This window comes from Macrobrachium nipponense, chromosome 6 (genome assembly GCF_015104395.2).
Source record: "Macrobrachium nipponense isolate FS-2020 chromosome 6, ASM1510439v2, whole genome shotgun sequence".
NCBI classification, from domain to species: Eukaryota; Metazoa; Arthropoda; class Malacostraca; order Decapoda; family Palaemonidae; genus Macrobrachium; species Macrobrachium nipponense.
This window is the reverse complement of record NC_061108.1, coordinates 77,722,007-77,738,033: the sequence shown is the minus strand read 5'-3', so window position 1 is coordinate 77,738,033 and position 16,027 is coordinate 77,722,007. Positions and strand designations below refer to the sequence as shown.

The 16,027-nt window shown below is 36.9% G+C and overlaps 1 protein-coding gene across 1 annotated transcript in view; it reads left to right on the top strand.

The window, feature by feature from the left end:
* The first annotated feature begins 257 nt into the window (after window positions 1–257).
* The window catches only part of LOC135216167 (protein ROP-like), a 178,259-nt gene continuing 162,489 nt past the window's right edge, over window positions 258–16,027 (top strand). The window contains exons 1-2 of the mRNA XM_064251288.1: window positions 258–334; window positions 10,457–10,734. Coding sequence (XP_064107358.1) covers window positions 10,707–10,734 — 28 coding nt within the window. The 5' untranslated portion in view covers window positions 258–334; window positions 10,457–10,706. The remainder of the gene's footprint in view (window positions 335–10,456; window positions 10,735–16,027) is intronic.

The following is a 16,027-nucleotide window of genomic DNA, read 5'->3' as shown; positions in this document are numbered from 1 at the left end:
GATGTGGGTGGAGGAAAACAGTATTACCAAGATGGGAAGTTTCCTCACTTTTGTTTCCTCACTCCATTCATTCTAAATCTGGGTTTAAGCGGAAATCAATAGCTTATGACTGATCTAATGACACTCTCGAAGACTTTCGAAGGTACTCTTTGGCGATGATATTTTACGCTCATTAGAAAAGTCATAATTCTTTATTATACTGAATAATACACCAACGATTTTATTCGAACGGTATCTGGTAACTATGGTTGCCAGTGCGACAAGGGTGTGGGTGCCTTTGCTATGCCTGACAGTCGGCTAGACGGCCAGTCAGTGGCTGGACGCCAGAAAACCAGTAAGTCGGAGAAGAAGGCGAAGACGACCCCTTTGTCTAGTGATCTCGTTGTGATAACAGTGCGTAGGGCATGCAACAAACTTGAGTGCCTCGATATTCAGTGACTAGTTCTAGATGGCAAGGCAAAAAAGTAGTTTCCAAGTTTTTAGAAGGCCAAAATGCTAATGACATTGTTCGATAGGGTGCTCTATGTATTGTAGTAAATCGAAGACGTCAGCAGTTTTCACATATGACATTTAGTATTCACTGAAATTCCAGTGGTAATGTTTCACCACATTCTGAGATTTGTATTGATCGACAGTGCCCAACGATGCCCCCGAGTTCAATATTTTCATTTTTCAGATTATTTTAGCCTGACCAACTCGCCATCATACCCTTTCAAAACGCAAAAAATTATGAATCGGTGTAGTCTTTGTTGAGTATCGGGGCTTCCTGTTAACGATGTTCGTTAGCATTCTTTGCCAAGCGGCCATCAATGAAAAATTGCAGTTCATTTTTGCACTCTGTAGTCTCATTTGGATCACTGGAAATAATCTATACAACTTGTTGCAATATTTTGAATAGTAAAAATCAGCCAAAATAGCTTCTCTCTCTCTCTTCTCTCTCTCTCTCTCTCTCTCTCTCTCTCTCTCTCTCTCTCTCATGACGATAAAGAGGAGGATCAGGGGTTGAACCATTTGTCATCAAGAGGAAAGGGAAGGGCGCAGAGCGGTCATTTGAAAACCACTTGTGGATGACAGCGCAAACTCCATTTTTTACGCCGATGTTCTGTAGTAGTGAAATCAGTTTACAAAAACACATTTCTAAATATTTTTCTTTATTTTCCTCTCTCTTACGATGAGGCTAAAGCATGCTATTTATATAATTTCTGTCGAATCTAATTGTGCTCTTGTCCACAAAAAAAGGAAAGAGCATTCAATCACGCCGTTTCGCGGTTATTTAATATTTGCTGTGCATATAGGTGTGAACTAGTATGCGTGAATGCGTATAAACATTCAGCATAAATACGTATTAAATAAGAGAGCTCTAGGTTAGAAGTAAATTTTATTTTTCTGCATATTTCTAAGTAATCGCTTACTATGATAAAAGAAAACTTTCCTTTTGATAGATAACTATTATATGGAAACGTGGTGTGGTAGATTTCTAACTGCAATAAGAGGCTTATAGCCAGTGATTATTATTATTCAGGGTCATTTCTTTAAACAATTACTGAGAGAAATATTAGTCTTTTCTTGATGCTTATAAAAAATAGATTATTATAAGAAATATTATAAAAAAAGATATCATGGAAAATTCAGCGGTATGGGATTCCATCAGCAGTATTGAACTTTAAATACTTTCTAGAACATGTGTCTGATTATGCGTGTACGCACAAATGCAGATCCACCCACTCAGGCACCGAATGACAAAGGGAACTCGTTCAGTCCCCTTCAGAACATTCGTATCTCCCGAGAACTTCTACTTTTTTTCGTGAGAATATCAGGTTTCGTCACCTCTTTGGACGGCCGAAATCTCTCTCTCTCTCTCTCTCTCTCTCTCTCTCTCTCTCTCTCTCTCTCTCTCTCTCTCTCTCTCTCGTCGCTTCGGAAAAGTTGGAACCGGACGATCGATTTCCTGGCAGTGGCTAAACTTCGAACGTGTGACCGCACACGCGTGCAAACCGGTGCTGCTGCAGTCTTCCATTAAAGTGGCTTTTGCGTTATCCCTTCTGTCCTGTGCAATATAGCCGACGGTCTTGGCGAGCTTCGCTTCTTCTCGCTCTTGACCCATCAGTCATAAAATACTGGGTGGGTTTTATCGTCTTTCCTTAGTAGATTTAGATCAAATTTAGTATCGCCTAATATTTTGCTGCCACAATTTGATTTTTCTGTCTTTCAGCCATCAGCAACAACTAATATTTACTATTCAATTCTTAAAATGAATATATATATATATATATATATATATATATATATATATATATATATATAAAGTACTAGTCATTCAGAATAGGCACTACACTATCAATTCCAAAATCAACATTAAAATTGTCCAGTCACTCTTATATATTCAATCTTGCTCCACTATGGATCCTAATTTATAATCAAAGCCATCAACACCGCAGCCTCTCCTCTTTCTATGACATGCACTACTACGGCTGCTTTCTCATGTCCGCTCTTTCTGAAAGACCTTTCCTTTTTTTTCGGTCAAGCACATGAAATTCTTTTTTCCTTTTAGATTCTGCAGCGGTTTGTTTGCCCAAGTCGTCTGTTTCTCTTTTCTTTTCTACAGCCCATTCAAAGTGCTAAACTCGAGGCAGATCTTCAGCTACACTGTATAAGCAGTACTGCCACATCCCCTTCTGGACTTTTCCAATCCAATTTATCCTCCTGTGTTAATATGTGGTTACTCCCTTTATTTTTAGTCACATATATTCATTTACAATGCACTGAAGACGTTGGTTTGTCGTCTCTATTTACCAATCTGTAAAGGGGATGGGCTTCGGAAACCTATCTTGCAGACTATGCTGTCATACATGGTCCTGGTTTCCAGAACTGCTGCTCACTCTGCAGAACTCCCGTGGTGTATTTCCACAACCCCTTCATTTTTCGCATTTCAGAATTCTGTTAGTTGATGTTGGCACAAAGTCATCTCAAAGGACGGGTTTCGTAAACCTTTTAAAGTTCTGTGACATTTTACGTCATATTTAATTGCACTACCCGGTAATGACCATTGTTCACTTGCATAATTTCAAAAGTTCTACCCTTTAATGGTTATTATTTCCTTGCATAATTTCAAAACAGTTTTTCCTTCCACAGAAAATTGTGGAAGGGCTTTTTCCCCTTAAGAGGGGGTGACGCCTGGTCCCTGGAGGTTAGAGGATTCCGGTCCCTCCGAGAGTGTGGCGATGAGGCTGCCCCCGCGCACCTCTTCTTGTATTCGCATGATGGCCTAGACCCTAGAGGACCATAGGAATGAAGCAATTCACGGACCTAGAAACGTTAGCTAGTCGCTGCAGCACTCGTTTGCGACACCTACTTTGGGCGACTACACTTTTCAGTGGTGGGCAGTAAGGCCATCACATCCGTATAAGACCCTTGTCGGGTTATCAGGGACATTTTACCATTCAGCTATCAAGAGTGATAAGAAAAAATTGAGACACTGGGTACAAATTCCAGTCGCTTCTGGTTCTGTAGATAACTCGTCCCTCCTCCCAAGTGATCGCATGACTCCATCCATAAAGCTATTAAACACCCGAAAGTAAATACCATACCCCTATCTCTGACCCACTTACACGCTAAACTAAGCACTCTGCCATTTATATATTCTAACGCATACTTTACCCACTTCTTGCACAACAACAAATTTTCTATTTCGCATATTCTCAGCATCCGCCATATTGCTTTTGTATCGATTCATCATATAAGCATTTTCTATGACTTTTAACATCGTACATTACTGTTTCATAATACCTGATCTACACACCCTCTCCATTGTTCAAAACCACCTGGTCATGTTGCTTGCTTTGAATTTACACCTACCACACGCCTCCTCTGGTGCACACACTGTGTGTGTGTGTGTACTTAGATATGCACTTATATACACAAACAAGCAAACACACACACACATACATATATATATTTTATATATATATATATATATATAATATATATATATATATATATATATATATATATATCTATATATATATATATATATATATATATATTATAATATATATATGTTGTTGAAAAAAAAGGATTGCTGCATCAGCTCCATTAATTTTGTATAGAGTCTTCTCTATTTTCCTTATTAAGGATTTCTCAATGTTGCTGAAACTGGCAAGCAACGTGCCAAAGGGGATCGTCAAATCCAGTGTAGTCATATTGATTTGACGATCCCCTTTGGCACGTTGCTTGCCAGTTTCAGCAACATTGAGAAATCCTTAATAAGGAAAATAGAGAAGACTCTATACAAAATTAATGGAGCTGATGCAGCAATCCTTTTCAACAAGACTTGTTTAAAAGAGGGTCTACTCCCAAGATATATATATTAATATATTTATATATTATATATATATATATATAATATATATATATATATATTATATAATATTTATATCTATATATATATATATATAGATATATATATATATATACACACACACACAAAGCAGGCTTTTATAGATATAGGTCTCCCTAATGAAGGAAATTAAGCAGATTCGTTGAGACCATAAAAATATTTATGAAGCCAATTTGGTATTATGCGCGTATTCGCCACCTTTCAGCTGATAATTACCGAAATTGTTCTCCATTGTATTTTCTTTTCCCTCTTCTTCCTCCTCCTCCTCCTCCTCTCGAAACTTTTTCAAGAGAATCTCTCCATCCGCAGAATTTCTGAGGCCTTGCATTGCATCCTGTGGTGTGGAAGATTGCATGAATGCCAACTTGCAATCAATACGGTGCGACGGGAGGGCAGGGGACATGGAAAAGGGGGAAGGGGTGGTTTTGCGAATTCTCTTGGATACCTTTAGGTACGCGGCTCTATTCTTCTCTTGCTACTTTTCGTCCTTCGGTGAAATGACGCGTCTCGAGGGGAAACTTAACTGAAGAGTTACGCTGTGTGTTCTGGAAGGTGCGAAATGGAAGCATTCAAAATCTAACTACAATTGTTACGAGCTCTCTCTCTCTCTCTCTCTCTCTCTCTCTCTCTCTCTCTCTCTCTCTCTCTCTCTCATAGATGTTTCACTATGTGAATTCGTTTGTATCGTATGTTTGTACTGCGTATTATCTCTGTGAGGAAGGTTAAATGTGTTCTGCATTGTTCAAGTATCTGCCATGCGCAGTCAACAATTCGCAAAGCCATTTTCATTACGTTATCCAATTTAGGAGAAATGAACCTATCCTCATTACTTAACCCTCGGAGGTGGGATTGGTAAATGAGTTACCTAGTCTGTCTTAACCTAATATAAAGATGCATATGCGAATATATTTTTAGACTTTGGAGCGGATGTGAAAAGAGGGGTATGACGAATTCTCGCTGGAAGTCATTGTTTTCAGAACTTTTAAGGAAATGAGTCGTGAGGCTTGTTTCGTGTTGAGGGAGGGGAGGGCAGTCCACAACTTACCAGTTTTCCAGTTCTGGCCTGAATAGTGCTTCAGCAAAAGGTAAAGAGAAAGATTATGAAAGAAATGAATAACTTTTTCAGTTACAGTCGCATTTCAGAGAAAAGTCTTGGTTGCAGTTTTAAGTTTTCATTCCAAATTTGTAAGAGAAGGCATAGGTAAGAGCGTAGGAGTAAGACATAAATACCATCAAAGGTTGTTTGAATGAAAGGCAGCTCCAAAGTCTAAGTAGTAATCCAATCTCTCAGAAGTAAAAGAAAAAAGCCTTCAAACGTCTACTACTACTAGTTCCGTCCTTCATTACTAAAGAGAGTGAAGGACTGAGCATGCATTACAAATGCATGAGTTTGTTCGACTGCAACATTAACATATTTAGAAGACCTGAACTATACAGAGATTCAAATGGCACCAAAGTCAGCGTCCAAAATCTTGAAATTTTTATGAAAGAGTAAGAGTAGCTTCCAGAGAATACTGGCAAAAACACATTACAGATTTGAGAAAGGGGGACACATTCGCCCAAGAGTGACAAGGCCAAGAAAGTTTTTGAAGTTCAGAAAAGAAAAGGCGCAGAATCCAGAAGAAATCGGTGACTACCTCTGGTTTATGAAAATAAAACAATCAACTTGATTATAAAATTAAGATACGTGTACCAAATTCCTTATAAATATTTTATGTTAAAACCGGCCACTTCCTGCTCACATGCATTTATTTCTTTGAGTCGGCTGTTAACCTTGAACTGAGCAGGATGGAAATTTCCCGTAGACTTTTCTTTGCCAAGCGACCTCTGCTTCCAGCGATTTGGAAACTGTCTTAGTCAATCACACAGTTGCTACAACTAAGAAAAGATTTTTTAATGTAGAATGGAACAAATTCAAGATTCATGGATAATGTCGGATAATGAAATTCAGGAGAGGCTGAATAAATGACCAAAGTAGTAAATGTTCTGTCATAAATGTCTTATTCGTCTCTTATTTGTATTTACGCCAACAAACTTAACCGCGTAATTATTCCTTGCAGCTTTAAGAGTTGGTCTCTTACTTCTTGGCACGCAATAGCAATATTTTTCCTTGGATAATGACGAAGGTCTCTACAATTGTCACCTTGGTAAAAGCGGACAAAAATATGACGGTAAGACAAGTTGGAAAAGACAAAAGAGAGAATATTATACCACTGACCCCCAAGAACAATCAGAAACCAAGACCCGTGATTTCTTTAAGATTAGCTAACATCGATGGGATGGAGCAGTGAGAATGCCAACGATTGCAGGGGGCGTTCTGGATCGTTCGCCCTGATACAACACTTTTGGTCCCCCCACCCCCCGCCCCCGCTCTCACCCCCTGACAAGTAGGGTGCTGATGTAGGCACGTTTGCAGGTCTTCGATAATCACCGGTATCGTTTTCAGGAGATCGACAATGAATGCAATCCATTACCAGTCACGTCCATAATTACTATTTACCTAACATATTTTTTCTTTACTTGGTTATGAAATCTATTTTTTCGTTCGTCCATTCACTCTTGAGTCAGGAAGACATCATATTATTATAATTAAATTATTCTTCGTTTTTCTATAATTTCGCACGGATGAATAGTTTTATGTAATAAAAACAAACAAACAAGAACGCAGGTACTAATGTAGCGTCACAAAACTAATTGTTTTTTTTAGATTTCCTTCTTATTTACTAAAAAAAAATGATAGATGTTCATAATATCGTTGCAGCTAATAATATTTTACGGCCTCTGGCATGTCTTGTGTGTTCAAATATAAACACATACGCAGAACAGAGAGTATAATGAATATGAATTTAGCGCTGTTCGTATTATTGTTCCATCATACATATTACCATCGAGGGTTTAGCAAAATTAGGTTTAAAATTAATACCTCTCTAATGGATTGACCCATGATTAGTTGTCGCTCACATTTCAATTAACTTAATTCCCTGGAATTGTTACTATCTGCTAAAACGTTTAACACACGGACATGGAATGCATTCTCTCTCTCTCTCTCTCTCTCTCTCTCTCTCTCTCTCGTTCACACAGACACACACATATATAAATTTATATATACTATATATACATACACACACACACACACATATATATATATATATATATATACATACATATATATATATATATATATATATATATATATATTCATATGCATGCATACATACATGCATACATACATACATATATATATATATATATATATATATATATTATAGATATATATGTATATGTATATAAGCATTCTCGCCTCACTAGGGAACCCAGTTTCAAAGCACGAACCAGGACACAGTAACCTGATAAAAACCTTTAACGGTCTATGAACACTTACAAAGAAAACGGCGTTTGGGTCAAAACTACAAAATAACATTGCTTTACTCTGACTCGAAAGAGCTTCCATTGCTAAAATGTCTCTGATTTTCCAAGAACAGATTTCCTTACTCCTAACCTGCTTATAATGAAACTGACTTACTGCAGATTCTTATATAAGGAACAGATACAGAAAAATTTCACTTGCGGCATTATTCAGATTCATTTCATTGTAGACGAAATATATCTGTCTCCTCACGAGCCTATACTTTTGATAGAAAATCACTTCCCTAGTTTTCTATGGCGACATTTTACCGGTTGCGAAGTGACAGTCGATTCCGCCCAATGTCACCTTCCGAGTTTTCCTTGTTTAAGGCAGGATTAATCCTGGTTCAAGGCAAGAGGTTGAAACCCCCACTCAACTGTAGATCGGAAGCCAATACTGTTTAACTTACGGTAATCCTGAATCATGAATGAAGCCCTTTTAAAAAGGCTTGAATGCTACCCTTTTATAAATCATGCACCTCTCTCTCTCTGATAAAATTCTTCATAAACATTAATACCTATATGGTTGACGGCCAGTATTGAGGCTGAGTTGAGTCTGAATGATGATGGTTCCCGACTCTGCTTGGCGCTCCACAGCAAGAAGGCCTATACACCTTCCTCCATACTAGGTTCGGTCTTCACTTCTCAAGAGCGACAAATGGATGCCTGTTTCTTATTCACTATTATATAATTTTCTTCGAGCATTTAATTTTCTACTCAGTTTCCCTGAGTTAGAGTTGACTGACCCCTTCGTTTCTTATTGAGTAAGCACTTCCTCTAGACGTTTCTTGTCATTGTCAAACTTTCCTGTCTGCAAGTTATCTTTATATCAATAATCACGAGCTTCATTTTGGTCTGCCTTCACTACCCATTATCGTACATTGGTTTACACCACCTGTATATTTAAAGGCATCGGGATGCCCATTAACCCATTATAATTTAGCTCCTTGAAGACTGATTTCATTCCGTATCAGGGTCGATGTCATCCGTCTGGCTTTGGCAGTCAGCTCTTTCCAGGGAGGATATGATTTTAGCCCACGTTGCTGTCTTACACATTCTTCCACTTTTTCGTTTGGGAATATTACAAACTAAAGTTATGCCATTTTCCCTATTTGAGTTAGTGTGTTGCGCACAAATATTCGCATTGAACTGTCGTGGGTTCTGCTACAGGGGGAAAAATACAGGAGTTACGTTATCGAAGAGCTACATAGGACAGTTCTTTACAGATATTTGTATGAAAGACACTAATACATATGAGGGACCACGGCAAAACTTAGTCCGTAATATTCCCAAACGTAAAACTGGTAGAATGCTTAAGATAGTAATGCAGCCTAGTCTTAGTGTGTCCTGTCCTGTAGATTTCTGGTCTAACACTGTAAGACTACTTTTCAGTTTAACAACGCCATTCTCTGACCTTGTACGTTCATATATTTGAATGTGCTAAAATCTCAAGGTCGACATTCCTTTTTCTTACACACACACACAAACACACACACACGCATATATATATATATATATATATATAGATAGAATATTTTATATGTATTTTTTATAAGTGGTATTTTCTGTTTCCCCGTAAATTTTCTTCCCTAGATTCTTTGCAGTGATTTTTGTGGTAATAAGTCTTCCGTACCAGTTCGGCATCTTAAGAAATGCTAGTTGCTTCTAAGCTTTAAGCTTCCATAATGGTTCCTTGTTTTCTTTGCTTTATTTTCTTCAATAAATCTATCCTATTGGAATGTACAATATTACAAAACACGACTTTCTGTGTTATGTCCTGCTGGACACGACCCATATCCAAGACTGTCATCAATCCCCAAAAATCAAAGAACAATGGTTGTTCAAACATTCGTCTATGGACGCCACACAGTATATTCCTTGGCTCCTTCAAATCTTCATCACAGATGTAACTCCACTACCATATTATCTTATATTTTTCCTTACTTCAGAAATAATCCACCATATTTTCTTCATAATATCTCAATATCCCCCGTAATATATAATCTACCTTTTGATTTATATTCGCTACGCTTTGGCCTTTATATAATTGCCACGCCCTTAAATTCCCTTCGAAGGGGTATTGGGGCACTTTTTACTATCGATCTTTTACGTTTTAATTTGATATTTTTCTGCATTAAATGTAAAGTACAAATAACTGGCCTGGTTTGGTATTAATTATAACTTTTCGAGTAGTTCTAGACTATGACAATAGCTAATGCAATTTATATTCCTTCCTTTTTATTGGATGACAACACGATGTAATCCAATGATATATTTCTGTCACTACCTTAAGGAACAACAAACATCCTATCTCCCTAACCTACTTTATGAGCTACAACTACGCTGGTGTCTTTCATTGACTGACAAAGTAAAACTAGTCTCTCTCTCTCTCTCTCTCTCTCTCTCTCTCTCTCTCTCTCTCTCTCTCTCTCTCTCTCTCTCTCTCTCTCTCTCTCTCTCTCTGAGTACCTATTGCTCACTTATCTCACATTGCGATTGCTGCTAATTTCTGACCAAAATAAATTTGCATTACCTCTTCATATTTTAATAGCTAGGCTAATATAAATAGTTTGTAGATATTTCTGTGATTAAAACTTGATTATCAATGAGCTTTAGAAAATCAATAAACATCAATTAACCTCATTTTATTCCCAGATTGTAAATCAAAAGAACTCTTGCCTCTTCAATATAAAGATGGCCGTACCTTGATAAAGGCACAAGGTATTTAAACCTATAAAGAGGTTTTTTGGGCTAGCAAAAACACTAGAAGCAAAGTGAAGAAACTTGTGAAGCGCAACAGCGGAAAACCAGACGCGCCTTCGCAAAATCAAACTTGGCGCCTTGAGTTATCGATTGGACACCATCTAGTGGCTGCAAGAAGAACTACACTTCACAGCTGTCAAAAATGGCTCTCAAGGAATTAGTAGGGCGAAGTGAGTATTTAAATCGTGTTTTTCTGTCTTTTGATATTTTTAAGTGGTTCATGAATGCTGACTGGTTGCAGTGATACCAAATAAGTGTATATTTACGCTAGGTTTAGGGATAAAATGGATGTTGTTCGAGACGGGGTGGAGGAAGTGGGAGGTATCGAGCGTCGTCTGCTGTTGAGTCAGCCCTGCCAAACTTGACGTAATATAATAAAGTGTTGCTTTATTCCCCCCTACCTATATTTGATGACATTGCTCAGTATCGTTACTTTTGCGAATGTTCGAGAGTCTCCTAGTTCCAAATTTTCAAAATTTTTCGTTGTGATATTAGCTAGGTTTGTGTATACTACCTACTGTGTGACATTGCCCAATGTTTCGACTCACTGGTCGTGAAAGTTTTTCCTCTTTTGTTTTATTCGATCAAGGTTTACTCTTAACTTGGCCTGGTTAAAACACCATTTACATTGTTAGAGAATTCAATAATGCAACAAAGTCTCCCTGGAAAACCTAACCTGTAGCTAGCCTAACTTACAGTCCCTAGCTACCTATTATACTAGGGCTAGGTACTATAGCTATGGGCTAGGGTAGCGTTGCCTTTTTGCCTTTCGGATTTTTTTTTTTGAAACTAGGGACTAGACAGTGCCACTAATTTACTTTAGTAGGATTTAGCTAGTCAGGTTATGGGAGGTACAGGGTGTTGGGTAGGCCTAATTCGTTCGTGATAACAAGTAGCTACCTAGGCTGTGAATAATCATATAGTACGCTACTATTCTTGAAATAGGTAGTTAGGTAGAGAAGCAGGGAACTAGGCTGCAGCTTAGGCTAGATCATATTTTAACCATAGGTAATAACTTGGGGAAGACTTGTGTTAGGTAGATTTGGGTAAAACTGAAAGCATGCCGCACTGGATATTAAAAAAAATAATCACCTACGTGGAAAGAGCATGTGAAATGCTAGTTATATAAGAAGTACAGTCATTATATGAGAGATTGAACGAGGTGGAATTAAATGAGCTTGATAAGTTTTTACCTCTTAATTTTTACTAAGTTGGGAGAGATGTTTCCTTTACAGTAATTTTTACTTTTAATGAGCAGTGTAACTACTAAAATCTGCAGAGAAATGCTTACACTATGACGTTTTGCATGTTTGGCCAATGACAGTTTAATTTTTTGACACCACAAAAACTTTGGCCAGTGTCGTGGGTGTTCGAAAATTTTCTTGGCACAAGAATACATTATCCTACCAACTCTATTTCAGAAATTCAGTTCCTCCTTAGACCTTGAACCGGTAGCCAGCACTACTATTGAGCAGCTTTTAAGGGATAATATTCCAGATCCGGTTGACGAAATTCCAGCATCTTGTAGTGACTGTTATTTAAGTTATGGTGATTTTTGTCTAGTGTGCTGTGAAAATACACAAAAGTAGTGGATTTGTGCCAGATACGAAGTGCCCTTAAGGCGGGATTGTAGGACCCCCCCCCCCGCTAGGCCTAGGTTAGGTTAGGCAGTTGTGTTAGTTTAAGTAGTGCCCTGCAAATCACTTTTCTCCTGGCCCCCCCACCCAAAAACCCTGGTTCCCATTGGGTTCCCCTATAATTGTAGTAGTAGTTTTAGGGTTAGATTGTGTGTGTAAGAGTAAGGAATAGTTTCTTGTTTTTAAAGGGTTTCCTCATGTTTCTATGCATTCTGCAACACCAATCTGGTGGTTTCTTGCCATTTTTCATCATTAAACCTTAAAAAATGGCATGCTTCTGAAGTTTTACTTAGATTTGTGTTTTTCTGTTAACATTTTTGTCTGCTTGTGAGCTAAGTTCTGTATTCCTAGGTGCTTAAACAGTAACTCAGAATTTTAAGTGCACATACCTATTTAAAACACTGTTAGTCATATGGTAATTAAATAACTTTCAGGACCACAATGTGCACTGACCTGATATTGGTCTGTGATGGAGGAAAATAGGGTCAATCTTTTAATAACAAGGCTACTTTAGGGTATGTTTTAGCGAAATATGAGAATATACTAAATTATGCTAGTGTAAGAGTTGGTCTTATAGAATATGAAGTGGTTAGGTAGGACATACAGTCCTAGGTGGGTTAGCTGAAAATGCACATTGATTAGCAGGGAAAATAAAAATTTGCAATGATTAAGCCTCCCCTCCCACCCCTCCACATCAAATAGAAATAAGCACTCTATGTTAGATTACCATAGGTTAGGATATGATGTATCCTTGTTATTACTGTTGTAACATTTTTACTATATAAGACCTGGAATATATAATTATAATAAAATTCGAGTGGATCTTTCTTGTTTGGCCACCCTGGGTGGGGGTGGGTAGGTAGGGGATCAGATGCCTGTCTTGTTTTTATGGTACCTCATATGGCATCTTGAGAGTAATGATGCTTTGTAAATTCTAAATGTTATTTCAGTTTAGCATGTTGCCGTATGACAAATACATCAATGAAAAGCAAGTTTTGGTGTCAGATAAGGTAATTTTGACTTCATATCCTTCAGAAAAATAAAGATGAATATCCACAGTGAGTTTTATGGTATCATGAACTTGATTTGAAAGTACATTATATGATCAACAGTTTACTCAGATTAGGTTGTAGGTTAGTATAATACCTGTATCATAATTAAGCAATGCTGTTCCTGTGGTAAATTAGAATTGCTGAATTAAGCTATTACCTAGTTCGTACTGAAAGCTTATTTTTATACTTTTTTGGAAAGACGCCTACTTTAGATCTATGTAAATACTTATGCTTCTCATAAATTCGTAATTGATAAGTTTTCAGGAGGTTTACCTTTGTTTATTTCATTTAGGCCACTCACTATTGAAAGATTCCTATCCCTTCACCTTTGTCAGTTGTATGAGGCTGGTAAAAGTACATAAACACTTGCTCATTTCTTACTTAATATAAGTTAGTTACAGTGTTACCTCGACATACAAAAGGCTCAACTTACGAAAAACTTGAGATACGAAAGCAAATACGAAGATTTTTTTGGCTCTACATACGAAAATAGTTAAAGTTACGAAAGATTGTTGCTGTAAAGTCCCGAGATTCGCTTGGACCACAGAGAACAATTTTAAAACTCGCGCGCTGCCAAATGAGTAAACTCGCCACCATCCTTCCACTCTCCCATTGGTTCCTGATGCTAGTCACCCCATAAGATCCTGCTCTCCTATTGATCAGCATCTATCCCTTGTGCTCCATGTATTCTATCGGTAAAAGGATGCTGTAAATTGAAAAACTTATTCATGCAATACATTTAATTAAATAAAAAACCATAGAAATGAATGGGTATTATACTGTTTGGTAGTTTCAGTAGCTGTGTGCTAGGAAAAAGTGATTGCTTGGCGATCGTTCGGTACTCGTAAGTGCTGGATGTAAACAGAAGTTTAGAAGTTTTTTTTTTTTTTTTTTTTATTGTTTATTATAGTTAATGGTTACTTAATAATGATTTGAAATGAGTACAGGCAATAAAAAAAAATTGTGAATTAGATATCATGAAATATAAAATAAATCAGACTGCTATCATCGAAGCCAACAAATATGTATTTTCTAGAATTCTTTTGTTTTAATATTACGTATATTTTTCATTACAGCTGTCAGTAACTCGGTATCTCCATTAGGTAAAGATAGAATAAAGAAAAGAAATTAATGGTTATCATACTGTTTGGTAGTTTCATTAGTTGAAGTGAGATACTAATGAAAATTTATGGTTTACTGTGTGCTAGTTAAAGTGATTGCTTGGCGATCGTTCGGTACTCGTAAGAGCTGGATGTAAACAAACGATTGTAAGGTTTGTTTGTTTGTTTGTTTGTGTGTAATATTTAATGATTAATTAATAATTATTTGAAATGAGTACATACTGATTATTTATACATTTTATTGGCATATTCTAAGCTTTTAGCTTCTTAGGTTTAGATGTCAGAATCATAGACTAGGCTACAGTAGCAACTGCTAACATAGGCTAGGCTTATTGCTAAGGGACATATGCTAAAGTACTAATATATGCAGTAAAAATGGGGTTGAACATTACATGCAGTTGAATATTACTCAAGTATGTACAGTATTTTGCCTTTTTGGAGTCATATTTCTTCCGTCGGATCGGCGTCGTAACCCTAGAAGATGTGTTGTAGGCCTGGAAATATAATTTACTGGGGTGTTTTTGTAGGGCTTGGAACAGATTAGGCATTTTACATGTAAAATGTGGTTCAAGATACGAAAAACTCATGATACGAAGGCCGCCTCGGAACGGATTAATTTCGTATCTCGAGGTACCACTGTATTCACTTATTACTTGGTAACCATCTTGATAGCAGGTTGTAAATTTTTTCATTCGTAGTAGCCTAACTTATGTGTCACATAAGTTTCCAGTAAGTTTACCTTTGTTTATTTCATTTAGGCCACTCACTATTGAAAGATTCCTATCCCTTCACCTTTGTCAGTTGTATGAGGCTGGTAAAAGTACATAAACACTTCCTCATTTCTTACTTAATATAAGTTAGTTATTAACTTATTACTTGGTAACCATCTTGATAGCAGGTTATACATTTTTTCATTCGTAGTAGCCTAACTTATGTGTCACATATAGCTAGTTGTGCATTCATTATTATAGTATTTACAGTTTTCTAAAGTTCCTTGGAAGTGTTTGAGGTTGAATATTAATGGATGTAGATCAAATTTAATCTATAATAAAAATTTGGCATAAAGTCTTATTCTTCAAGAGACTGATGTCTTAGTCGCAATTTTTCATTGACATTATCAAATGAAAAAGGCTGGGTCTGTCGTAGAGCCAGCAATTTTGGTGTGCTAGACAGTGCTATATTTTTTTTTTATTTTATATATATTTAGCCAAGGTTGAATATTGGTACATGAAGGTTTTGCTGTGCTGGGGTTGAACTGTAACTTCACTTACTTGTATCTTCATAGTTTTTTCTCAAAGTTCTCTATAGGCTTAGATTTCATTTGACTAGACAATAACATGATTCCGCATAAGGAATTAAAGCCATATGTACATCCAAAATAACAATGTATGTACGTAATTGCTTATGCCTTTGCTTCAATTACTTTGCTGTGCTTTCCATGTATTCATTTCATAGCTGATTTTGTTTTAAAAATGAGCAATAGTTCTTGTTTATATAATCTTAAATATAAATAACTGGAGGTTTAAAAAAAATCTTGCTCATATATTAAAGGATGAAGAATGGGTTTTCACTAGCACAGGCAGTAGGCTTTCATAAGGGCCTCAAACAAACATAAGTTATTTGAATATTAGTGTAATGCTGTACAGTATACTA